The sequence below is a fragment of the Acomys russatus genome, chromosome 10 (assembly GCF_903995435.1).
Source record: "Acomys russatus chromosome 10, mAcoRus1.1, whole genome shotgun sequence".
Lineage (NCBI taxonomy): Eukaryota > Metazoa > Chordata > Mammalia > Rodentia > Muridae > Acomys > Acomys russatus.
The window spans coordinates 67,500,821-67,527,512 of NC_067146.1; the positions used below are offsets into that span (position 1 = coordinate 67,500,821).

At 49.0% G+C, this 26,692-nt stretch overlaps 1 protein-coding gene across 1 annotated transcript; it reads left to right on the top strand.

The window, feature by feature from the left end:
- The first annotated feature begins 491 nt into the window (after positions 1 to 491).
- Nod1 (nucleotide binding oligomerization domain containing 1) lies at positions 492 to 26,692 on the top strand. Its single transcript, XM_051152332.1, has 11 exons — positions 492 to 795; positions 2,031 to 2,205; positions 5,371 to 7,195; positions 11,274 to 11,357; positions 12,623 to 12,706; positions 13,416 to 13,499; positions 15,437 to 15,520; positions 16,761 to 16,844; positions 19,484 to 19,567; positions 23,896 to 23,979; positions 26,546 to 26,692. Exons 1-11 carry the CDS (start codon positions 628 to 630, stop codon positions 26,616 to 26,618), a joined length of 2,829 nt encoding a protein of 942 aa, XP_051008289.1. The 5' UTR covers positions 492 to 627; the 3' UTR covers positions 26,619 to 26,692.

Genomic DNA, 26,692 nt, shown 5'->3' on the forward strand with positions numbered 1-26,692 from the left:
GGAGGAAGGCTTCGGTATGACTAGCCATTTGGATTTGGTGTTGTCAGCCTGATGCCTTTTTGGGACTCACTTACCAAAGCCATGGGTCCTGAAGTGGGGCCCAGTGACCACCCTTCTTCCCTGTCCCCCACTCTCTCTTCCCTGATGCCCAAGAGGAGACAGAGCCGCTCTGCCCTACCATGCCTTCCCCATCGTGAAGGACTGAAACAAGGAGGCAGAATAAATCTCTCCTGCCCGACACTTTTCTCTTGCCCCAGCAACAGAAAGGGCTGACTAATACCTGTGTGGTGCAGAATACCACCAGAGCAATGGACTGTGACTGCCGCTGTGGCTCAGTACGGCTCTGATGAGGTTCTTAGGCATGGCTCCCCACTGCCGGAAGTAGAGAAATGCAAGGAAGAACAGGAGAGGGAGAAGAAGAGGGAGAACCCGCCAATGATGTTTGCTTTTCTGACAGTGTCCTTTATCTCTTCAGGGTCAGCAACGGAAGGCAGGATCCTGGACGGTGGCCCTGAATCCTGATTGCCTGTCTGCCGTAGAGACACACGAGGCCAAGGATGAATTTGAGAAAAGTAGCTGCTGGCTCCTTGAACTATAGAAAAGCAGCGCCATTATGAGAGGAAAGCCATGCCACCGAGTAGCCACTCCCACATTAAACTGTTGAAGACCAACAGGGAACATCTGGTCACCAACATCCGGAACACTCAGTGTCTGCTGGACAACTTGCTGAAGAATGGCTACTTCTCAGCGGAAGACGCAGAGATTGTCTGCGCTTGTCCCACGCAGCCTGACAAGGTGCAGTGAGGGACCCTGGTGCTCAGAGTTGCTGGCCTGGGTTTCCAGCAGCTGTTCCCCACTCTTGATCTAGGCAAAGGTCTTGGAGCGAATGTGGTGCATTGGGCTGAATTTCACGCTGGGGTCTTTGGTTGTTGGTTTGCTCCCACCTCGGCTTCTGCAGCACGGGGAGTATTGCTTACAGCCGTGCCTTCACACTGGGCTCTTTGGGTAATTTTCATTCTTGTGTCTCAGCTCATGCATTGCAGAAGAGACTGATGACAGATGTGCACTCACATCAGAGTCTTGGTAGAACATAAATGCCCAAATTTTGAGCTTCCTGTCCAAACAGTTTACTTCTGTAAGAGGCTGGAGCAAGCTCTCTTATTGGCGCTCTCCCAGCTGTTTGTATTGATCTGTAGGCAACTTTAGTTCGCTTTCAATGAGTAGGTGAGAGAAAACATGGCAGCCAGTGCCTCAACACCGCAAGGGTGCAGGGGCAAAGGCCACCCACAAAGCCAAGGTGGGGCCCCATGGAAGACTTTCCCACGCTCTGAAATAGGAAGTAGAACTACTCTTAGCTCTTTAAGCTGGAGGTCTCTTCTGTGCAGCCAAGGCTACACAGAGAAACCTTGTCTAAAAAAAAAAATAAATAAATAAAAATAAAATAAAACAAAACAAAACAGAGGACTGGATAGAAAAATTAGAAAGAGCTTACTTGAAACGGGGTCCCCTTCTGTAGTCTAGGTTGAGTTGAGACTCTGATCCTCCTTCCTCAATCTCCCAAGCGCTAGGATTATAGGTGCATGCCACTATGTACAGCCTCTAATTGTTTTGCCTGCATTTTAAGTAAAAAGTCCATTTTGAACATGCGATTTGATGGGAGCCTGTTACCTTCCTGCAGGGGTAGCCCAGCTATGCTACTTCCTTGTGTCTCTGGGGTGACTACCTCCTTTGCACACTTGTCTGTGGATGTCAGTGACAGGAGTAGGAGGGAAAGTCAGAGAAAAGTCCACAGCTGGGCAGCTCTACTTATGTCTGATCTGTTTTTAGGCTCACAGACACGTATTGCTATGAGGGTGCATCCTTGCTAAAGAGGCCCCTTTTTCAGCCTGTGTGTTGACACTTACACTGGGTATGCAGGCGGCCAGGCTACTGCTACTGTACTAGCTAGCAGCTGGGTGCACCCGGGATCCTTTTGACAGGAAGATGCCCTTCACGCCAACTCAGGCTCTTGATGTCTGTGCCGTCTGTAGGTCCGGAAAACTCTTGACCTGGTGCAGAGCAAAGGTGAGGAAGTGTGTGAGTTCTTCCTCTATGTGCTCCAGCAACTGGAGGACGCATATGTGGACCTCAGGCTGTGGCTAGCAGAGATCAGCTTCTCCCCTTCAAAGCTCATTCGGAGCAAGACTATCATCAACACTGACCCAGGTAGGAGTCAGCCCCAGGGGCACTGTAGGCGCGAGTATAAGGCAAAGCACTGGGGTCTGGAAATGCTGCAATACAGAGCAAGCCCCAGTGCTCCTTCCAGTTTGGAAAGAAAGGGTGGCCCCTGGCACCAGAGTGCAGCCTTGATGGTTGCAAATGAACGGAGCACATGGAGCTTGTCTGTCTGTCTGTCTGTTTTGCTTGCTTTGATTTTGGGGATGGAATCCTAGGCCTTGGGCATGCTAGGCCAGTGCATTAGCACTGTTTTACACCCCCAGCCCTCTCCTCTGGTTTATTTAGGTACCCCAGGAATTGCGGAGATGGCCTTTGTTCTGTGTGCCTGCTCAGTGCCTTCTCTGACATGGAGATAGCATAGTTTTGACACTGTGCCCTTTTTCTTTTTTAAAGTTTGCTCTAGGAGCTCCAAGATGCCACTCAGTGGTAATGTTTTTGCCTAGCATGTATGGGCTCTGATCTCAACCCCCAGTACACAAATGATAATAAAGAAAAATACCCTTCCAGAAACCAACAAAACTGCCAGGTTTGATCCTAGGTAAGGTTCTTAGGTCAGTCAGCAGCCAGTCTGTATTTTCAAAGTGCTGCAGATGTCATTAGTTGACAGCTTAGCCCCATTATTTCTATGACACACCCAACACATGATGGAGAGCACTGGGCTGGATACTGAGGCTGCAGTAATGATGGGGCACACTGGGTGCTGTCTTCCAGGAGTTCAGAGTCTATGTATGGCAAGGTGACCAGGGCAGCAGCCGCGTAAGGTGTAACTGATCAGGGCAGAGTCTACTCCAGGAGAGGGCAGTCTGTTCTCACTCTTTCTACCTTGTAACAGCTACTGATAGCACAACAGGAACAAGGGCCCCACACTCCAGGTTTTAGACTTCAGTTTGATCTTGTGTCCTAGTCGTGTTAACAACTCTGTGACAAAACGTCCCAGAAAAGCAACCTAAAGACGAAGAGCTTTGTTTTAGTGTCTCAGTCCATGGTTGGTTGGCTCCATTGCTATGTGCCTGAGTGGAACTGAAACATCATGGTGGAACTGCATGGCAGAGAGCTGCTATTCCTCACCAACAGGGACAGACAGCGAGGAGCCAGAAACAAGACACAGTGTTAAAAGGCATGCCACTGTGACCTGCCTCTTCCCACTAGCCGCCCCCATCTCCTAGTTTCTGACACTTCCCAATAATTCCACCAGACAATGAACCTATCAGTGGATTCATCTTGGTGAGGTCAGAGCCCTCAAGACCCACCCGAAGCCCGTTGACTAGCTGGCCCTACTATTGCCCTTTGCGGGACGTATCAGATTCAAGGCATTACACCACTTGGAAACAAAAAGAACCTTCCCAGAGAGTGACTGTGTGGGGAGAATAAGGCCAGTGTGTGTGTGTGTGTGTGTGTGTGTGTGTGTGTGTGTGTGTCGGGGGATATTATATTCCCATGGTGGGTAGTTCTCTCAAAGGTCCCTTCAGCCATGACTAGTGTTTAGAGAGTACTTCACTCTACAAGATATCACACATCCATGACAGATCCATATCGTAGGGTTTCACATGTATGAAGTGTCCAGAAAAAGCACATTTATAAAGAAAGGAAGGCCACTAGCCATTGTCAGTGTCCAGAGTTGGGACAGAACAGAGATCAACTCCAAAAATTTTGGGAGGATGATGGGGATTTATAGAATAAACTATAGTATTCTATATACTATAGTATTATTGGATTTATAAATTTACTAAAAATTATGTGACTAGTATATAATGCAATTAGTAAAATGTTTGCAATATAAATTATTGTAAGGGCTGGAGTGATGGCTCAGCCATTAAAGGCTAGGCTCACAACCAAAAAATTATTATGAGTTAGGCCCAAGTAAGCTTTAAACTTCTTTTTTTGTTTTTTGTTCGTTTGTTTTTTCATTTTTCGAGACAAGATTTCTCTGTGTAGCCTTAGTTGTCCTGGAACTCTCTCTGTAGACCAGGCTGGCCTCGAACTCACAGAGATCCACCTGCCTCTGCCTCCCGAGTGCTGGGGATTAAAGGTGTGCGCCACCACCGCCCGGCTTAAACTTCTTTTTTAGTGGAGGTTTGTGTTTTGGGGCAGGATCTACCCATAAGCTGGTCTTGAACTCTTGATCATCCTATCTCAGCCTCCCAAGTGCAGAGACTACAAAGGTATACCACCATACCCATCCCTCTTTACAAATTTTGAACAATCAGCTGGACTAAATTCATGGGACAAATCCAGGAATGTGCATATGTGTATCTGATATTTCCTAGTTGAAAATTTTAAATTCAAAACTTATTTCAAACAAGCCTATAGAAGACTCTTTTGACTGGTGTAAGTCCATTTTTTTGTTTTTTGTTTTTTGTTTGTTTGTTGTTTTTCTTTTTCTTTCTTTCTTTCTTTCTTTCCTTTTCTTTTCCTTTCCTTTTCTTTTTTTTTTTTTTTTTTTTTCATTCCGGTTTGATGGGAGCGTGGAGATCATGAGAGTAGGTTATAGTGTCTCTGCCTCTGGTGGCAGCTTGGGGCTCACACAGAGCATCTGTGGCCCAAGGTGGCTCCAAGGTTTTAGCCCAGCATGCTTAGTTGTGATGTTTGAGGCTAGGCACAACTCCCTTGTAAATCAGATTAATGTCCAGCCTTGTCTTTTGTAACCACAAGTGTTGGCATTCTCATTCGAGAATAGCATTACGATCAAAGCTAGACTGGGGTAATTTCTCCCCATGCAGACCTTCAGTGGGGACTAACTCTGCTGTTGACACAGGACTGTGGACTGGGGTGGGGCAGCTGGCTGGCCTGGCCCTCAAGTGTGAGTGCCTTCTGTCTCTGGAGTTCAATGACAACATTGTGCAGAGGAACAGGGGAGGCCTGTCTCACACACTTGACCCTGGGGGGGGGGTGGGGTGGCCTGCAGCCCTCCAGCTGGCTAAACCTGAAGTCTAGCAGAGGGAGGAAAGGCTTGACCTTCCCCTGTTCTGGGACACTGGCTCTTTGAGGCCCTGGGGGTTCCTGTTAAAGTAGTAGATGCCTTGGCTCAGAGCCTGGGCTATGGGTTTGTCTGCTGTGTTCTTGCCTCTCTGTCCTGAGACAGCCCATCTAATGCATCTATCTACTCCCTGTCCCCCTCACCTGGTTGCTGGGAAACCCTTCTCCCCACCCCAGTAAGCAGGTATACCCAGCAGCTGCGACACCAGCTGGGCCGAGACTCCAAATTCATGCTGTGCTACGCTCAGAAGGAGGACCTGCTGTTGGAGGAGACCTACATGGACACCCTCATGGAGCTCGTAGGCTTCAACAATGAAAACCTGGGCAGCCTGGGAGGCCTGGACTGCCTGCTGGATCATAGCACTGGCATCCTCAACGAGCATGGCGAGACGATCTTCGTGTTTGGGGACGCAGGAGTGGGCAAGTCCATGCTGCTGCAGCGGTTGCAGAGCCTCTGGGCGTCGGGGAGGCTGGCGTCGGCAGCCAAGTTCTTCTTCCACTTTCGCTGCCGCATGTTCAGCTGCTTCAAAGAGAACGACACGCTGCGGCTGCAGGACCTGCTCTTCAAGCACTTCTGCTACCCAGAGCAGGACCCCGAGGAGGTGTTCTCTTTCCTGCTGCGCTTTCCCCACACAGCCCTCTTCACTTTCGACGGCCTGGATGAGCTGCACTCGGAATTCGACCTGAGCCGCGTGCCTGACAACTGCTGCCCCTGGGAGCCGGCGCACCCTCTGGTCCTGCTGGCCAACCTCCTAAGCGGGAGGCTGCTTAAGGGTGCCGGCAAGCTGCTCACTGCTCGCACAGGCGTGGAGGTCCCCCGGCACCTCCTGCGTAAAAAGGTGCTGCTCCGGGGCTTCTCCCCGGGCCATCTGCGAGCTTATGCTCGCAGGATGTTCCCTGAGCGCACAGCGCAGGAGCACCTGCTGCAGCAGCTGGATGCCAACCCCAACCTCTGTAGCCTGTGTGCCGTGCCACTCTTTTGCTGGATCATCTTCCGCTGTTTTCAGCACTTCCACACTGCCTTCGAAGGAACCTCGCAGCTGCCGGACTGCGCCGTGACCCTAACCGATGTCTTCCTGCTGGTCACTGAGGTGCATCTGAACAGGACGCAGCCCAGCAGCCTGGTGCAGCGCAACACACGCAGCCCTGCTGAGACCCTCAGTGCGGGCTGGCGCACGCTGCATGCGCTGGGCGAGGTGGCGCACAGAGGCACTGACAGAAGCCTCTTTGTGTTTGGCCAGGAGGAAGTTCAGGCGTCAAGCCTGCAGGAAGGAGATCTGCAACTGGGCTTTCTACGGCCTTTGCCTGATGTGGGCCCTGAGCCGGGCCAACAGTCCTATGAATTTTTCCACCTCACACTCCAGGCCTTCTTCACTGCTTTCTTTTTGGTGGTGGATGACAAAGTGAGCACTCGGGAATTGCTGAGGTTCTTTCGAGAGTGGACATCTCCCGGGGAGGCAACAGGCACATCCTGCTATCCTTCCTTCTTCTCCTTCCAGTGCCTGGGTGGCGGTGGCCGGTTGGGCCCTGATCCTTTCAGGAACAAAGATCACTTCCAGTTCACCAACCTCTTTCTTTGTGGGCTGCTGGCCAAAGCCCGACAGAAACTCCTTCGGCAGCTGGTGCCCAAGGCTACGCTAAAGAGGAAACGCAAGGCCCTGTGGGCTCACCTGTTTGCCAGCCTGCGTTCCTACCTGAAGAGCCTACCCCGGGTCCAGTCTGGAGGCTTTAACCAGGTGCAAGCCATGCCCACATTCCTGTGGATGTTGCGCTGCATTTATGAGACACAGAGCCAGAAGGTGGGGCGCCTCGCTGCGAGGGGCATCAGCGCCGACTACCTCAAGCTGACCTTCTGCAACGCTTGCTCTGCCGACTGCAGCGCCCTGTCCTTCGTTCTGCATCACTTCCACAGGCAGCTGGCCCTGGACTTGGACAACAACAACCTCAATGACTACGGAGTGCAGGAGCTTCAGCCTTGCTTTAGCCGTCTCACGGTTCTCAGGTAAAGCGGAAGGCACCTGAAATGGGTGAGGGGAACAGACGGGCTTGGGGCCGCTGGACTAGTCACATGGTTCAGGGTTCCTGGTCTGTCCATTACACAGGGACTCAACCCTTCTGTCTGGGGATGGGTGGGTGTGGCAAGGAGGAAAGCGAGTCAGGTGACCAGGTCAGCTCCAGCTGGGCATCCTGTAACCAGCTGTAATCTCGGGAAGCCTCAAGGGAGAGAGATGCTATTGTCCTAACATGGCCAAGGCAACAGCCAGTGTGTACCGAAAGTGAGTGAAATGCATTAGGGTTGTAACTGGCATAACACTCTTTCCTGTATAATGACAATTCTGAAATTTTGTTTAAAAAAAAAAACACACAGGAATATTATAAGACTATAATTCCATTTTAATCTCAGGTGTGGCGATTTGGGGTTGTTTCGGACTGTCTGAAACAGCTGACTATGATTTGTCTCCTGCACAAGCAGAGGCATGGTTTTGTCAGCTGCAGATAGTTTCTGCAATTGTGTGATATTTGGAATTCTGGGAACTTTTCAGAAGCTATATAAATACTAGGGCCAGGGTTGGTGCTTGTTGGTCGTTCAGGGGCATTGTTTGCAGTTTGTTAGCTCAAAGAAGAAAGAAGAAGAAAGGAGTAAGATTCAGAGCGCTCTCTCTCTCTCTCTCTCTCTCTCTCTCTCTCTCTCTCTCTCTCCTCTATCCTTCTTTCTCTTCTATCTAGTGATGGGGCAGGACAGGGGCGGGGTGGGCATAAACAGTGGGAAAAAGAAGAACTCACAAAGTCCCAAAGACCAGCTACATTGCCTGTAAGGCAGGGCTGCCATGACTTTAAACAAAGGTGCCCATTTAGGCAAATAGGGAATACAAGCACGGAGAAGTTAATGAATTCCTCGGTGCCCCACAGGGGAGATGTGGTGGGGCCTGAAGGGGAAGACCTGCCCTGAGGCTCAGAAATAGGAGAGACTTGTCACCTTCTGCTATCTGGCGTTGCTCTAGGGAAAGCAGACTGCAAACTAATCAGCTTCGTTTTCTCATGAAAAGGCAGTAGCATGCTGGCTGCCTTGAGGTGGTTTTCCTGCTTGAGAGTAGAAAGGAGAGGCCACGCTGCTTTTCCTGTTAGCATTTCCTGTGTGAAACACACCTCACCAGTGTCCGCAGGGACTTAAATCTGCCACAGCTTGGCTCATGCAAGTGCTGCAGAACAGTGGAGCTTTGGAGCTCATTCTCAGGCCTGGGAAGCAGAGTGAAAATTGTATGGGGACTCGGGGTATACAAAGCTGAAGATGTAGCCTAGAGCCAAAAGCCAGCACCTGCCCTCTGGGCTGTAAATCAGCCACTCTCCTTGGCAATCTCCACTCAGCACTGCTCAGTGCCTATTCTATGACTGGGAGCTCAGCAGCAAAGTGAGATGCTGCCCTGTGGCCCGCTCTCCACACCAGCAAAGGAAAGGGCAGCTTATAGGAAAACTGGGCAGTGGTCGACCATAGGGAAGTACTTTGAATTCCCTGAGGGGACCAGGTAGTATTAATTGCAGTAAAAAGTTTGAGAAAATATCAAATATCTCCGGAGCAAAGTCTAGGAGTATGCAATTAAAGGTTGATGTGCTCCCTGTCTGACCAGAACCCAGACTCTTTTCTGTCTTACCACCTGGCTTCTACATCCTAATCCAATATGGCTGCCCAAGATGGTGCTCCAGCCAACTACTTAGTATTTTAGCTAGAAGGAATTACAAAAAGGCCATGTCTTGAGGTAGCCCTATTCCCAATTTTCTGAGAAAGCACCAGACTGATTTCCAAAGTGGTTGTATAAATTTGCACTCCCACCAGCAATGGAGGAGTGTTCTTTCTCTACATCCTCTCCAGCATGTGCTGTCACTTGAGTTTTTGATCTTAACCCTTCTGGTAGGTGTAAGATGGAATCTCAGGGTCATTTTGATTTGTATTTCCCTGACAACTAGGAATGCTGAGCAGTTCTTTAAGTGCTTCTCAGACATTCGATAGTCTTCTGTTGAGAATTTCTGTGTTTAGCTCTGTACCCCATTTATAAATTGGGTTATTTGGTTTGGTGGTATTTTATTTCTTGACTTCTTTATATATTTTGGATATTAGCCTGTTGTCGGATGTAGGGTTGGTGAAGGTCTTTTCACAGTCTGTATGCTGTTGCTTTGTTCTGATGCAGTGTCCTTATCTTACAGAAGCTTTTCAGTTCCATGAGGCTCCATTTATTAATTGTTGACCTTAGAGCCTGAGCTGTTGGTGTTTTGTTCAGGATGTTGTCTCCTGTGCCAATGAGTTCTAGGCTCTTCCCCACTTTTTCTTCTAACAGATTTAGTGTGTCTGGTCTGATACCATTTCTTACAGATAAAACTTCTTAGATTTCTTTGGGCAGGACTTAATGGTGTGTGCCAAGCTGAAAAAGAGGAAGGGAGCACAGGGGATTGTATTGCTAAGAACACACAGATATTGAAAGCACCTTCCGTGCTGGGATTGAATGAAGAAAACAAAAAGGAAGGAAAGACATGACTGCTCCTAGGCGTGGTGGAGGAGAAGGTTTATTGTAGATATGAGGGAGAGCATAGCCAGAGGCAGGCACATCTGGGAGAGTCCAGAGTGGACATGACCAGACTGAGCTGGGCCGCATGAGAAGAGGTGGGTGGGGAGACCCAGGAGACCAAGAGGCTAAAAGGGCAAAAAACATAAAAAAGAACCAGTGTAGCCCAAATGGCTGAGCAGCTGGGGGAAGGGAGTCAGGGCAGGGGACAGGTCTGTAACAGGGACTGGGGGGATGCTGGGAGTACCTGGAGGCCAGGGTCTGCTTTGATATATTAATAGGCATCTCTACTCTGCCAAGGGTAGCTGTGCAGTGGGCACCATGTGCTTGCATTGAGACCAAAACTGTTGGGGATGGGTCCTGGCGGGGCGGGGGAGCTGCACTTATCTTTTTGATGCGACTTAATAATAAAGCTTTTCCTGTTCACTTTTTATTGGTCATGGATGGAAGCTTTGGGGTCAAACTCAGCCATGGCTTGGGGCTAGTAAATTAAGTTTTATTGGAACGTGGCCACGGATTTTGTTTACTTCTCAGTTGTTACACACTGTATGGTTAAGCAGTTATGCTTGGACCAGCAGAGCCTTCAGCATTCACCAGTTGGTCTTAGTATAGAAAGTCTGCTGCCCCCCCCCCACTCTGCTCCCTCATGGGGGGTGGGGGAAGGGGCTCTGATCTCACCTTGTCTCCCAGCTGTTTTCATTCTTCAAGGTCAGGGTAGCTTGTTACAGAGATTACTTGGGTGGGGACAGAAAGAGAAACAGGGGAACAGGGAGGAAAAACAAGGCTATTGGTATTGCAAAGGACACACTTGCCTAGCATGCTGCAAACTCTGCCTTCTGCCCCTGGAACAAACAGTAACATACACATTTTGGTCATGGGAAGCTATTCTGAGGGTTCAGTGATTTTTCTAGAGGCATTACAGTCTGTGGCTGGCCCTTGACGCTTAGGGAACCAGTCCCAGAGGCCTGCTTCCCTCTTCTTCCTCTGGGCCTGGCCCAGCCTGGCCTGAACAGGCAGCATTTGCTTTAAAAGGAGATGGAGAGAGTTGTGGGGCAAGACCCACACTTTCCCAGAAAGATACCACTTTCTCTTGAGCTTTCCCACCCAGAGATACTTCAGATAAGCAATCTCCCTGGGCAGCAGGATGCTGGGCCTCTTCCTGCATTGGAGGTGTGTCAGTTCTAGTGGGGACCATTCTGTCCTGTAGTTTGCAAGTTCTCTCATGTCTTGACCCCACTCCTAAAATGCAAGGGTACCCCCAGTGGCAGTGACTGACTCCTAAAAGTAGGCCCTCATTTCAGACTTCATGACCCACAGAGGATGGAGAAGCCACACCCAAATGCAGGATGTTGGATGTAGCTGGCTGCATGCACCCTTCTTAGTCTCTGTGATCTTTCTGCTTACGGGCTGGGCTCCTGCCCGGGTGCTGACCCTGGCCTATGGGCAGCAGCACTCTTGGGCTGAGTATTCCCTTGGAAGTCCCACAGGTGCCAACTGGCAGCTGTCTTTGCTGTTGTGTTCTAGACTCAGCGTCAACCAGATCACTGACACAGGGGTGAAGGTGCTGTGTGAGGAACTGACCAAGTACAAAATCGTGACATTCCTGGGGTGAGTCTTGCTTGAGAATACTGCTACCTTGTCATAGTTCTAAGCAGCAGAAAATTAACAGCCATGTGCTCCACTGGAGACAGAAACCAGGGCCAGTGCTGGTATCTCCAGCCCCAGCCTGCCACGTGATGGGGTTACAGGCACATACTACCACGTGTGGCTCTGGGTTCTGCTCCAGGCTCAAGCAGTATCTTGGGAGTATCTGAACTAATCACGAATGCATGCAGAGCCCCAGCTTCCTTACTTGAAAAATTAAGACCCAGTCCAGGCAAGCTATTTTGAAGGATATAAAGAGAAAACATATGGGAATAAGTTCTGTAGATGGTAAAAATACCTGTTTATACATTAATTAGACCTGACTACTTTGGGTCTGTTCCTAGGTCCAAGTCAGGAGCATATATGTTGAATAGTAGTGACACAGTCAGAGGGGCCTTAGGTCGTACCCTCTTCAAATACCTCAAGAGTGCTGAGGAAAATTAAGTGACTACTCAGACCGAGTGGGGCTGAGTAAAGGCACACATAGATCCAAGTCAGTTCCTAACTCAGTTACAAAGAGCTTTGAGTTTGAGAGTTTGAGGTGAGGGCCGCTGCTGCTCCTGTCACTGGAGCCATTGTTAAGGACCCCTGGACCTCAGTTGTGTCCACTGGAGCATGAGGACACATAATCAAAAGGTCCCGTGCTCCTTTCTGTTATATATGACAAGTGACAGTGGAGAGGAGGAGCCTTGCTGCTGTTTTTCTGATATTACTTGTACATCAGTCTGGAATGGGAAACTGGTGTTTAAAAAAAAAAAAACAAAAAAACAAAAAAACATAGGAGCCAGGCACAGTCATTGGTGCATACCTGTAGTCCCAGCACTCAGGAAGGCAGAGGCAGACGGATCTTTGTGAGTTTGAGTCCAGCCTACTAAAGTGAGTTCAGAGCAGCCAAGGCTACACAGAGAAACCCTGTCTGGAAAAACAAACAAACAAACAAACAAACAAACAAAATCCCTATCACCTGCATTTATTGCACTGTGTGCCATGGCTGTCCATGACAGTATATTCCCCCTGTGACCGTGGGATGGAGAGGTACAGGGACTCAGCACAGAAGAGAAGTTGGGAGCTGGCTTTGGAGCCCCCGCTGCGGAGCCCAAAGGCTGTTGTCCTGGAGTTCCCCTTTCAACCTAGACAGTGGAAGTCAGCAGGCAGCGTGTCGCCCTCCAGGAGGAGGTGCTGAGTGACACTGGGACTTACAAAGGCCCCTGGCTGTGCTTTCTCTCCAGTTTATACAACAACCAGATCACTGATGTCGGAGCCAGATATGTGGCCCAAATCCTGGATGAGTGCAGAGGCCTCACGCACCTTAAGTAAGTAAGTGGGGAAGGGGCAGAGCCGCCTTAGAAGTTGCTTTTCTCTACAAATACCCAGATCACCTTTTCCATTACTAGAAGAGCCAGTGTCATCATAAAGAGGTCTCCCCTTAAAGTTTGTGCCAGCTCCATGGCCAGACTGGCCCAACTGGCCAGGTGTGCTCACCCTGTGGAAGAATTATGACCTAGTGTGGGGCCTGGGTAGTGGAAGGGCCACCTGTTGGTGGTAGTGGTTGGTCCCCCCTAACCACTGGCTGGAAAGAAGGGGAGTAGCTACTGCCCTTTTTGGATGCCAGAGAAAGATCCTTCTTCCTAGGGAGCTTCATGCTTGGCAGTGTGACAGGTATGCCGTTTTCAGGCTGATGATCATCGAATCCTCCTCGAATGGAAACCCTCACATGGACCATGATCCATAAGTATCAGCCCACTGAAGTGAGGCTCCTGGGGTCACTTAGAGAACCCCAGGAAAGGCTCCAGTGGTTGACCAGCAGCAGAGATCATGGGCTATCTCCTAGGGAGGACACTGGCTGGCTGGTCCCAGGATCTGGGTCTCTCCCCGAGAGGAGGCACCCAGGCATGGATCTATGTGTGCCAGGAGCAAGATCACACCGGCATTCTTGCCTGGGAGGGCTCAGTGCTGGGCAGGAGGGTACGCCTACTGTGGAGGTCCTGTTCAGAGGCTAGCCATGCATGCTTCTCTCCGCAGGCTGGGGAAGAACAGAATAACCAGTGAGGGTGGCAAGTGCGTGGCTCAGGCTGTGAAGAACAGCACCTCCATCATTGACGTTGGGTAAGTAGAAGGGACCCCCCCCACACACACACACACGGGGTGTAAACAGTCTGTGAAGGCACTGGCTGCTCCTCTGGACATCAGTGGGCCAGAAGGATCCTGGGACCAGTAGCACAGCTGCCCTGGTGGCTTCTGCATGGAAAATGGGTGGTAAGTCCCAGAGGCAGTGACAGTTGGGACCGCACAAACTTTTAATTATTCATTGAGAAGTCAGTGTCTTTGTGATTGGGACTGGAGGAGCCGTCCTAGCTCTGTGCATTCACTGCTACTGCTGGCTGGTCTTGGTTTTAAGAATTTACTACCCTCTGGGTAACTTTGTTTTTTTTTTCATATTAAAAATTGTGGTAAAATGCATGTGATATAAAGTCAACCACCTTCACCATGTTTAATTGTGCAGTTCAGTGGTATTAATTCATTCATGTAAGACAGCCATAGACAAAATTCTCCAAGGTGCTTCTTGGCTCAGGAGCTGCCATGCTGTCCACTTCTAGGCATCCAGATCGAAAGTATGTCACAGAGGTGTGTGCATGTGTGTGCAGGCATGTGTGTGTGTGTGAGTGTGAATGCATGCGCACATGTGTGCATGTGTGTGCACATGCGTGTGTGTGTGTGTGTGTGTGTGTGTGTGATGGCTTATTTCACTTAACATGACACCCCAAGGGTCATTCTACCCCAGGGGCTATTCCTGTCGTCGCATGTGAGAGCTTCCTTCCTCTCAAGCCTGCCTGTCCTCTAGAGAGCTGCATTTCGTTTTGCTCATTGGTTTCTCTGTCACTTGGACACATGGGTTGTGAACATTGTGGATGGGCTTAGGAGCACAGGCATCCCTGCTAGATCCTGCTTGCACTTTCTGTGGTTAACCGGCCCCTACTGAGATTGCGGTAGAATGTTAATTCTATTTTCAATTTATTTTTTCATTATATATTTTTTTAATTTAAAATTTTATTTTATGGATGTGAATCTTTTGCCTGCATGCATGCTTGTGTACCACTTAGGTGCCTAGTGCCACGGAAGCCAAGGGAGGGCATCTGCGATCCTGGAACTAAAGTTATAGGTGACTGTGAGTGGCCATATGGGTGCTGGGAATCAAACCCAGGTCCTCTGATCCTTGGAGCCAGCTCTCTATCCCCTATGTCTGATTTCTTGGAGGCCCCGCGTAGTGTTTCTCACAGAAATATGTCATTTTATACTCCCACCAGCACTGCACGCAGGTTCTGTTTTCTCCACCTCTTTCCCAGCATTTGTTTTTTCTGCTTTGTTAACAGCAACCATCCTGCTGGTAGGAGTGGTATTTTGATGTGATTAAAAAGCTCTTTGTGACATGTAATTTTTCCTGGATTATAAAAAGAGTTTAAGTGCTTTTCTTGAGAAACTCTGGGGCCTATGAACAATAATGAAATTGTCTTCCCAGCATTGCTTTTACGCTAGGTACCGTAGTACATATCTCTACTCTCAGACTTTGGAGGGCGAAGGCAAGAGGATTACAATTCAGTACCACCTGCCCATGGCGCATGCCTTTCATCCCAGCACTTGGGAGGCAGAGGCAGGCAGATCACTGTGAGTTTGAGGCCAGCCTGGTCTACAAAGAGAGTCTGGGACAGCCAGGCCTCTATTACACAGAGAAACCCTGTCTCAAAACAAACAAACAAAGAAACAAACAAAAAACAAAACAAAACAAAAAACCCAAAACAGCAACAACAAAAACAAAAACAAAACAAAACCCAACAAAACCAAAAGACAGTTCAGCACCAGCCTCCTCAGCTATACATGAAGCCACAGGGCTCTCTGTAACTGGGAGGCCAGGGCAGGCTTTTTATGCAGCTGCAGCCTGGGGCTGAGGTAACCCCTCTGGGAGTTACCTATTGACAATGAACCAAGAGGGCAGCTGACATGCAGATGTGTCTGTGTAACAGTCCTTTGCTTACCTCTGCTTTCAGGATGTGGGGCAATCAGATTGGCGATGAAGGGGCAAAGGCCTTTGCAGAGGCAATAAGGGACCACCCCAGCCTGTCCGTCCTCAGGTAACCTGCCTTCAGGGGCCCAGGGAGGAGGAGCTGTTGGGAGGGGGAGACTGGGCTTTTCAGTGGGGACAAGATTGATTGACAGGTGGCCTGTCTTGCTAAAGATTTTCCTCAGTGAGTATGAGGCATGCAGTGACGAGCATTATTCTCAAGTACTTGGTGAACAACTGGGTGGCCTAGGACACCTGCAGCCCCTCAGTCATCTCCATGTGCACCCTGTGTGTGTGTGTGTGTGTGTGTGTGTGTGTGTGTGTGTGTGTGTACTGGGAGCAATATTCAAGCCCAGATACAATTAAAAGGACACTGGCCAGCAGGTTGCTGACCCTTCCTCTTTCTCAGATGACTCAAGGATAGAGGGAGACCCTTCTTTCCTGTGTACAGCTTTCTGTTAGCACCTTGGCCTGATCTAGCAATTTGGAGTCTTGGCGTCTCCTAGCTTTACCGTGGAAATGGAGTCCAAACATAGAGCCCTGAATCTCTCGGATGCTCTCGAGTTGCCCCGTGATGACCTCACACCTCATAGCAGAGCATAGTCCACTTTCAGAGCGCCAGGATTACTTGGCCTCATATGCACCCCTCCTCCCCCGAGCTCTGACTTTGTTTTCCACCTGATCTGTAGAAATAGGGTAATAGTGGGGACCTTCTCTAGTACCCACCCTTGCTCCCCAATAACAACATCTAGACCTATTAGATTTATTCGACAAGCTTTAAGCTCTATAACTGGGCAGATGTTCCTCTCTTCTAATGCATCTATGCTGGTCTGGCTACCTCTCAGGCACCTGCCCTTGTACTTGTCATCTCAGTCTTGACTTTCCACTGTAGCTCTCTATACTCATGGTGAATTCCTCCTGGTCCTCGTGGTTCTCTTCATGATGGCTTTTCCCTCTCCTCTTCCTTCCGTCCTCCTCTCTGGCTCCCCACCTGAGACCTGCACACTGCCCACGGAAGTCCTGCCTTCTGTCACCTCTGCCCAGTTATTGACTAATCAGCATCCTTCTTTATTAACCAATCAGAGATAGACAGTGGGCAAGACCATCCCCCAACATGGATCTTTTCAGAAACAGCCGGGCGGGCGAGCCTGCCCTCACACTCTCAGGCACCTGCTGATGGGCTGAGTGCCCTCCCTGCCTCCTGCCTGGTGCTGCGGCTAGACAGGACTGTCCCAGGTGACTGAGTGTTGATGGCAAGGCCAGCTGAGAATGTATCTGTAATAATCTATGCCCTGTGTTTTTCTTCCTAGTCTTGCATTCAACGGCATATCCCCAGAGGGAGGGAAGAGCCTTGCACAGGCCCTGAAGCAGAATACCGCTTTGACAATATTCTGGTAACATTTTGAGTCATTTCCAAGGGTTGGGTCTGGTCATTAGTCCCAAGGTTGTGGAATCTAAACTGGAAAGTGCTTCTCCATTTAAAAAAAAAAAAGAGGAGGGAGGTGAATTAAATTTCCCCCAGGTATTCCCACACACCTGGGACTAACACAAAGACGAAGCAGACTTTGTCACCTTCAGCTTAGAACGTGCCAGAAGTTCCCTTGAGACAGCTTCACTCAGGCCCAGCTTTCATACACCTGGCCCAAAAGACCCACCTCCCTCTGTAGCACCTGTCATTCATCTGGGCAGCTGTCTCTTATCACGTATACACATCAGGATTTGGCTTCCATGCCTCAGATGGCCTCACACTTATTAAGGGGATATTACCCCAATGGGGCTTCTGGTCACCCCCACCTTGCTAGTAGGCCATTTGATCCTAATCCTTCATTTTTCCTTATTTTTATTTGCAAGCTAGTTGCATCTCCCCCATTGTGTCATCCTCTCGCCCCCCCCCCGCCACCCTCCCCCCAGGACTCATTAGACCTTGCTAACATAGTATTAGTTACTTATCTTGTTGCCATGGAAAAACACATGCCAAAAGTAACTTAAGGAGAAACGTATTTATTCAGTCTCATGGCTTGAAAGTGCCACCCATCCTGACCAGGAAGGCACGATAGCAGGACATCGAGACAGCTGTTCCACACTGTTAGAGAGCAGAGAGAGGAACACTGACACTTGGCTCACTTTCTCCTATTGCGTCAGTATGGTGCTCCTGGGATGGCGGCATCCTAACCTCGGGTGGAGGTTTCTACCTCAGCTCACCCAATCTAGAAACGCCACATAACATGCCCTGAGCTATTCTAGGTCCTGGCAAGTTGACCATCAGGATAAGCCATTCCATAGCTATTGAAAATCCCATGTTATGCCCAGTGGAGAACACCCATAGCCCCAAAAGGCTGAGGCTGGAGGATTGCAGGTTTAACACCATCCTGCCCTTCATAAGGGAAGCCGGACTCAAACAATAGCTCTGACACCAGATCGGCTGCTCAGTCAACATATATTTTAAAAAATCATTTTCCTTCCAAAAAGTTAATATTTTTAAATAACGTATGTTTTGTAGGAAAAAAATATGCGGATGAACGTCTGAAAGGTAGAAATAGAAAGTACTTCTTGTGGTCCCCAAATAATACTGTTCTCTTCCAGTCTTTTGTGTATTCAAATGTATACAAAATAGAACAGCTCTTGGCAAAGCAGCTCATGGTGTGTTGCATATTTGACTTGCCTATTGTTGCCAGACTCCTGTTCTCACACTGTTCATGTTTTGGCTGTTGCTTGGGGCTGGCCAGTACTCCAGGAGCACCTCAAACTGTGGTGGTCAAAAAGGTCACCCTCCAGACACAGTGAAGTGTCCACGGGCGGCAAAACCACGCTGGTTGGGAGCTGCTGCTCTGCGTGACCAGGAATCCAAATTTCCTTACTGCAGGCCCAGGACCCATCCCACAGCCGCTCTGTGTGTTGTACTGTTGCTCTTCACACTTGCCCATGAGAATGCTGAGACCAGAGCCATCGGTCCACTTGCCTGACTGCCCCCCACTAGTCGGCAATGTGAAGCCGGCAAGCTGGTCAGAGCACTCTAACACTGCCTCCTTATTCTAATTGTCTCTAAAGCACAATACACCTTTGAATGGATGCTTGCTATTTTATCAGTTCCACCTGTTGACAGGTCCCTAAAATGGCTCATATATTGCATCATGAGAGCAATACCCCAGTGTGCATTGCAAGGTCTAAACCTTTGCTACATATCTTTTTCCTTTTCAGTACTGAAGTTCAAGCTCAGGGCTTTGGGCATGCTGGATAAGAGCTCTGACACTGTGCTCTATTCCCAGTTATTATTATTATTATTATTATTATTATTTATTATTATTATTATTATTTTAACAGAGTCTCATTAAGTTACTCAGGCTGGCCTCAAACTCAGGATCCTCCTGAGGAGCTGGGGTTACAGGTGCCACTTCTCTTACCTTTGCTGAACATCTTGCACACATCTGACGATTTTGATCTTAGAGTGAAATGCATTTAAGTTTGGGATAGATGTGACCAAACTACCCTGCGAAGAATGATCTTTTAAACAGTGCTAGTTCCTGCAATCTTCTCATTCTTTCACCATTGGAACCAGAGGGTCCTCCACTGTTAATATCTGGGAGCTTCTGTGCTTTGTCCCATCAGCCACTGGGTTTAGAGCAACTGAGAGGCTCCCTGAGCTGTGTCACTAAGTCCTTGTCCTTCACAGCAGCCTGAGAGCACAGCCGAGCTTGTGTGCTGCCAGGGGCATTCAGAGGCCTAGGGGCTAGAGGCGGACCTGCAGGCACTGGCCCCTTTTATTGCCAAGCAGTGGCCTCTGTAAAATTCAAGGGCTTTTTTGGGGTGGGGAAGTTTGCTGGAGGCAGGAAACAAGATTTCAGAAGGATTGATGGAAGGCTCGTGCCCTTGTGTGTGTTCACCTGCTGTGATGTGGGGTTTCAGTGTAGACTGGGAGCCTGGCCCTCAGCATGTGATGCACAGCTGGAGGAAAGGTCCTGAATGGACTCTGTGGATGCACATCACCACTTGTCTGTCTAGCAGAACTCCTGACTCAGCATCTCCTTTCTTCTAGGCTTACCAAAAATGAGCTTAATGACGAGGCGGCAGAGTGCTTTGCCGAGATGCTGAGAGTCAACCAGACACTGAAGCATTTATGGTAACTTCTGGGGCCCTGGGGCCCAGACTCCACTCTCCGTGCATAGTCTTTGTGATCAAATCTACACACCACAGCCTTCAACCTTTGAACATGTAGAGATTTTTAGTGTCACAAGGCCTTACAGACTCAACTGTGTAGATCCAGACCATGTTTGCTGCCCCTCCCCCAAGTCCTGTCATGCCATCTCTGCCCTGGTGACACAGTTCTCATTTCTGTGTCAGTGGTAGGCATTTCAAGTGTAGCCATTCAACCTGACCTCTAATCTGCATTCATTAGCATGGTTCCCAAGGTTTACCCATGGATGGTAGGCAGGCATTGGCACTGTCTTTCCTTTTAAGGCTACGTGGACTTCAAAGCATGGAGATATGTCAGTTTGCTGATTATGAGTTGATAAATATTGGGTAATTTCTTCCTCATGAGTATTCTGACTAATGCTCCTCTGTAAGCATTCATGCACATGTTTTTGCATGAGCAGTTTTTCCTCTTGTTTGTGTATGTACTTAAACACAGAATTGCTGGTAGTACAGGAAGCATGTTTAACTTTCTGATGAAACCTCGCATAGCATTGTGAAGCCAGCATTGTGAGGACCAATTTTACCCCATTTCCCAAAACCTTTTATTGAAATGGGTCATTTACTGGCTTGTTTGCTTTATTTTTTTAATGTAATTTATTTTTAACTTCATACAAATATAAAATGTTCTTTGAGCAAAGTCTCAACTCTCCTCTCTTGTTCCTTCCCCCTTCCAATGAATCTCTTCTCCCCAAGTCTTCCTACTTTTATGGTGTGTGTGTGTGTGGTGTGTGTGTGGTGTGTGTGGGGTGTGTGGTGTGTGTGGTGTGTGTGGCATGTGTATGTGTGGTATGTGTGTTGTGTGTGTGTTGTATATGTGTTGTGTGTAGTGTGTGCGTGTTGTGTGTGGGGTGTGTGTTGTATGTGGTGTGTGTGTTGTGTATGTGGTGTGTGTGTATGGTGTGTGTGTGGGTGGGTGGATATGTGTGGGGTGTGTGTATGTGTGGTATGTGTGGGGTGTGTGTGTGTGTGTGTGTGTGTGTGTGTGTGTGGTGTTCCACTGTATTTAATTATGGTTACTGGCCAGACCAGGAGCAGAGAATTTCTTGCTTGAGTTGGCTGCATCTCTGAGGTATGGATGTGACTCCCCATCCCCTGCAGCCTTTAACTGCCTATACACTTCTCTGGGAGGGCTGGGATCTTATCAGCCCCTCCCCTATCCATGATAGGATGTTGATGGCCCAGTCTTGGCTGGGGGAGCATCTAGTGCAGATTGCCACAGCTCCTGTGAGTTAAAGTGCAACAGCCATGTCCTGTCCAGAAGACAGCACGCCTCTCCATCTTCTCTTTCAGTCTCTCTGACCACGCAAAGCTCACAATCAGGGAGTAGAAAGTCCAGGAGAAGGAAGAAATGCCCGCAGACCTATGTACAAAAAAGCTAAGTCCTTGGAAGAAAGTACACATAGAGCTCTACAATCAATAGACAGACGACCCAAGTTCCAAATGAGCTAAGGGTGTGGAGATATTTCTTCAAAGATAGGTGGGCAGAAAGAGAGTGGGGTATGAAAAGCTGTGCCTCAGAGGCATGGTATATATGTCCCATTTAGGGCTGGGCACTCAGCAGTCACTTGCTCTCAGCACAGTGATCAGTTGTGAGACTCTGCACTAAGGGTCACCCGGTACGAACAGTAGTCGCTCACCAAGACTGAGAGTCAGCATTGTTTCACAGGTAGAAACATAAATCTTTAGATACAGGAAGTTTGACATCATGTCCACTTAGCAAGACACCATCAGCAGGTCCCTAGTGGGTCTGTCGTCCCTCTTTGGGACTATAGTCGTACAGTGGGCCCCTCTCTGGGACTATAGCCGTACAGTGGGTGTGAAAGCACACTGTGGCTTTGATTTTCCTCTCCGATCAACAATGTTGAAAACCTTTTCACACCCCTCCCTTCCTGGCCACTATCGTTGAAAAAATAGCTCCACACCCTTAGCTCATTTAAAAACTGAGTCATCTGTCTACTTAGTGTTGGGCTGTAAGGGTGACTTCCTCTGAGGACCTGGCATTTTTGTACATAGGTTTGCAGGCATTTTTCTCCTTCCTCTGGACTTTTCACTCCCTAATAGCAGTCTCTGGGGCGTAGATAATTTTGGTTTGGATAAAGTCCAATTTGTTCACTTTTTTCTAGCTGTTCATATTTGAGGAGTTTTACTTGATGGAATATTCCCTAATCCAATGTCACAAAGATTTATATGTAAGTTTTTGATATTTCCTTTAGCTTTTATCCCAAATTAGACGGTCAGTCCATTTTGAGGTGTGTGTGTGTGTGTTTGTGTGTGTATGTGTGTGTGTGTGAGTGCACACATGTGTGTAGGTAGGTCAGAGGTCAAAGTCAAATGTCTTTTTTGATTACTTTTCATTTTATTTTTTAAGACAAAATATGCCACCCAACCTAGAGCTCATTGATTCAGCTAAACAAGGAAGCTCGAGCCCCAGAGATCATCTTTTTATATGAGTGCCAGAGACCTAAATAAACTTGGGTCCTCACACTTGAGTATCAAGCGCCTTACCCACTGAGCAGGCTCACTTGGCCCCATTTTGAGTTAATTTTAGAATACGGCATAAGGTGAAAGTCCGATTTCGTCCTTTGCACATGCATATCCAGTTGTGTGGGAGCATGTGCCGAGCAGACTATCCAAAGGCCACAACGTGCTGGTCAAACAGTTGATTACATGTCCAGGTATGACTCTAGCCTGACCCTCTACATGCCTATTCTTAAGCATAACCTCCTTACGTGGGCATAACTTTGCAGATTTCTCCTATGCCCGTCTTTGGGTGCAAGGCCTTCCTACGGGTCACAGAGCCCAAGAGGCCTAGAGTGGGCATGCGCAGCTGTGCTGTCTCATGGAAGGTGGGGCTGTGGCAGCCAGATGTGCCCAGTTCTGCCAGCTATTTCTGGTACACTAAGTGTATGTCATCAATTTCCTGTTCTCTTGCCACATATTGTTATTTGGGGTTTGTTTGTTTGTTTGTGGAACAGGATCTTATTCCATAGCTCAGGCTAAACCTAGAGTTTACTATGTATCTCAATGTGCAATGATGAGGAGAGTTTGTCCCTCTGGTCACCATGTTCATCCTTCTCCTGAAATGCACATCAGTGTGCAGGGCAATCTTGTACAAGTTATTCCATCTTACAGGTGAGACAGGAGCCTCATTAGTGCCCTGTAGCTGAAAAGGAAGGTGGTAAGAGAAGCTCCTGACTACCTGGCTATGCTGCCCTTTTGAGGCGGAGGCCTCCTCATGCGGACTCTATGCCCTCACCCATCCTACGATCAGAGCCCTTGTCTTCCTGGAAGGGCTCCCTCTCAGATCAGCACCCAGGATTTCTAAGGCGTGGGGTTAGCAGTAGCCTCATGTATCCACAACCCGGTGAGGAAGAGAATCCATGAGACAATGGAAACACATCCTAGCCTCTTTCTGAATTTACCTTCCGGTTGTGTGAAAGCCTTGCTACAGACTCACATTCCAGGCTGCAGGCCAAAGTCCAGGCTGTAGGCCAGGGCTCTAGGCCGCAGGCCAGGGCTCCAGCCTGAAGGCCAGGCCTGGTTCCGGGCTGCAGGCTAGGATTCCAGGTTGCAGGCCAGGACTCCAAGCTTCAGGTCAGGGCTCCATGCTACAAGCCAGGGCTCTAGGCAGTGCCTAATTTCCCAGCCTTGCCTTTTACTTTGCTTGACTTGGTTCATGTCTTATCTGCAGCACACGTCATCTATGAAGCCCTTTTTGTCAATGCTGCACCACTGGTACCATGCGTGACAGTGGTAGAACCCTTCCCCTGCCCTCTCTTTTAGATGTTGGGGAGGAGCCAGCACCATCTTACAAGCCCTTGGGTTCCCAAAGAAGACTAGTTGGTAGCTACCTTAAATTCTGAATTCAAATTCCAAAAATCTTAAATTCTGCCCTGTCTTTGCCTAACTACCTAGAAAGAGGTGGCAGACACTCTATCTTGTTGTTCAGAATGATGGTCTCCAAATCTTTTGGGCTGGGGATCCCTGCAGTGAGGGACACACACACACACACACACACACACACACACACTGGGGGGAATCTTGGTACAATTATGCTATGTGTAAGTCTGGATATACCCCACCCGCTGTCTGAAAACACTGAAGATCTTCTGGGTGTTTATTGTACTCCTGTGTGTGAGCTACTCTTCAGTCCAGTGAGGAATGACGGGTAACCTGTCACCACCTAGCTTTGACCCCATAGATCCTAGGTTGGAGCCAGCCTTCTGTGTTGACACAGGTGCGCTCTTCTTTCAGGCTTATCCAGAATCATATCACAGCCAAGGGGACAGCCCAGCTGGCCAGCGCGCTGCAGAAGAACACCACCATAACAGAGATTTGGTAAGGTCACGCGCTCGTCACAGCAACCAGCCCTGTAGTTTCCAACCAGGTGCCACTGACCACTCACTTCAGATGTCACAGAACCCCATTCCACTTAGTTCTTGCCTGTAAGGACAATGTGGGGAAGAGCTAGCAGTTACATGACAGGAGGGACCCCAGCTCTTTAAAGCTCTTGTTTATCTGGTCTCAGAGCAGTGGCCCTGCGTACTCACGAGAGCTCTGGAAATGTGTCCTGGAACCTGGACCCGGTGTGTTCCTCTCCAGTGTGATGCCTGGAAGCTGGCCGAGGGCAGATCCAGTTCTTGTGGAGGACACAGAGCCAACTGTGGATTCTCCGAGGCTTATAGGGCAGCCGTGCCAGGAACCCAAGTCCCAGGGTTAGGGCGTGGATGCCATTAGCCACTTTCTCCTGTGTGAGTGGGGAGAAGAATTACAGGACCCACTGAGATGCAGTCTTCCACAGGCTGGGCTCCTGAAGGGTAGAGTGAGTGGCTTTGCCTTAGAAATGTCGCTGGTCACACACTAGGCCAGGGGCTGCAGCCAGCATTGTTCTGAAGTGAAACCAAGTAGGGTAGGGTATCAGAGTAAGAGCTGTCTCACCTACTCTGCCTGAGGTGTGCTCCTAGATGACCGTGTTTAGGTGCCGATTCTGGAACGTAATTCTAGATCCTTTCATGTTGACAACTAATTGATCGTCATATAGAATCCATGGCTCTTCCTCACGGTCATAGCAAAGCATTTATGAAATGCTTATGTCATAGAGAATAGAGGCCATCTCCAACAAGAGAATCCTTGTGCTGAGGCCAAGCTTGGCTGTGGGGAGGACCTGACTGTGAGCCGACGGGGCCTACCTCCTACTATTCCCAGGTGCTGGTGCCATGTTGCCATCCATCACCGAAAAACACGAGCTTGAATGCCAGCCTTGGGCTGGTGCTGGGACTCCAATGGTGAACACATGTGAACTGCCCCCGTGGGTTCACCCTAAGATGAGGAAGGAGCGCAGTCGGGGAACAATCAAGTGTAAGAAAGAGATGCTAAATGAAGCTGCCGAGGATGAACAGGAGTTAGGAGGCTGGAGCAAGCCCGAGAATGCTACATGCTGAAGGACACACACAGAGGTTCAGAGTCTGAGAGTGTCCAGCAAAGTCTACAAGCAGTCAGACACGGTGGCATATGCATTCAATCCCAGCACTCAGCTTTCTGGGAGTTTGAGGCTCGCCTGATCTACCGGGAGACTGAGGCAGAAGCATCATGGCTGTGCTGGGCTACACAATAGGGCCCTGTGTGGTGGTTAATGTTGACTATCAATATGAAAGGGCCTAGAATCATCTATGAGTCGAATCTCTGGGCACGTGTATGAGGAAGTTTCACATGAGCTAACTGATATGTAAAGACCCACGCTAAATGTGGCTGGTACTATTCCGTGTGCTGGGGCCTCAGACTAAAAAATAAAAATAAAAAAACCAAACCAAACCAAACAATAACAACAAAAGGAGACAGAAAGCACCACTATTCATCTCTCTCTGCTTCCTGACTGCAGGTGCAATGTGACAAGTTGCCTCATGCTCCTGTCACCATGCCTGTCCTACCACTCTACCCTCAAACTGCACGTTAAAATAACCACTTCCTTCCTAAGTTACCTTTGTCACAGCAACAAGAAGAGTAACTAGTACACCCCGTCTCAAAGATGCACAGGAAGGTGATGTCTGTAGACTCGGGTGGTGTGGAAGAGCGCGCTGGGGAGATAGGCTTGAAGGGGCTCAGGGCCAGAGCAGGTTTTCTGATCAGTTTACTAAAAGCAGAGTGTGAAGCAGGGTGTGAAGCAGGGTGTGAAACAGAGAGGGGATGTGGTCAGGCCAGAGCACATCGCATCTGACCGAGCAGTCAGTAACACCCTGCTGTGTCCAAAGAAGGGCCCTGTCACTCAGTGTGGTGGGACTGGGGCTACAGAGGGTTAGTGTGTCAATGCTGGGGACTGCTTAGGAAACAGAACAGAGCTAGCAAGCCTCGGGCACTCCAGCATGCTGCCTGACACAGCTGGAGGGAGGGAGGGACCGTTCACCGAGCAGAGGACTCTAGGTTTCTGTGGCAACTTTGAAGTATATGAAGACATCCACAGAAAGAGGCCAATAGGAAGCCTAACTAACCTGCCTGTGGCAAGATAAGAGGCTAGGAGCAAAGGGCCCAGGTGGACTCCAGCCTTGGAGGAGGCCAGTGCTGAGGATGAGGACATGAGAAGGCAGGCCAAGAGCAAGTGCCCAGAAGAAAAACTAAAGCCTATGATGTCCACCTCAGAGATGACACAGAGGAAGAGGTCAAGACAGCCTAATGCTTATGAAGGCTCGGAAAGAAGGATGAGACCTGAAAATGTCATTAAAGTTGGGCTGAAAGAGGCTGCTAGTGAGCCCCAGTAAACAGAGCAAGGGCAGCTGGAAAAGACTGGTTTTAACATCCAAGCATAATTTGGATAGTGTGCTCACTTCAGGGTTATATGACGTACGCAGTGTGTGAGGTCACGTATTGGGAAATGATTGTATAAAATTTGCTTTTTTCTCCTTTTCACTAGTCTCAATGGAAACTTAATTAAGCCTGAGGAGGCCAAACTCTTTGAAAACGAGAAGCGGATCATCTGTTTCTGAGGAACATTCCCGCGCTGGATCTTTGTCCTAGGTTGCTCCTCAGTCACAGACAGCAGGGACACGGAATGCTGTAC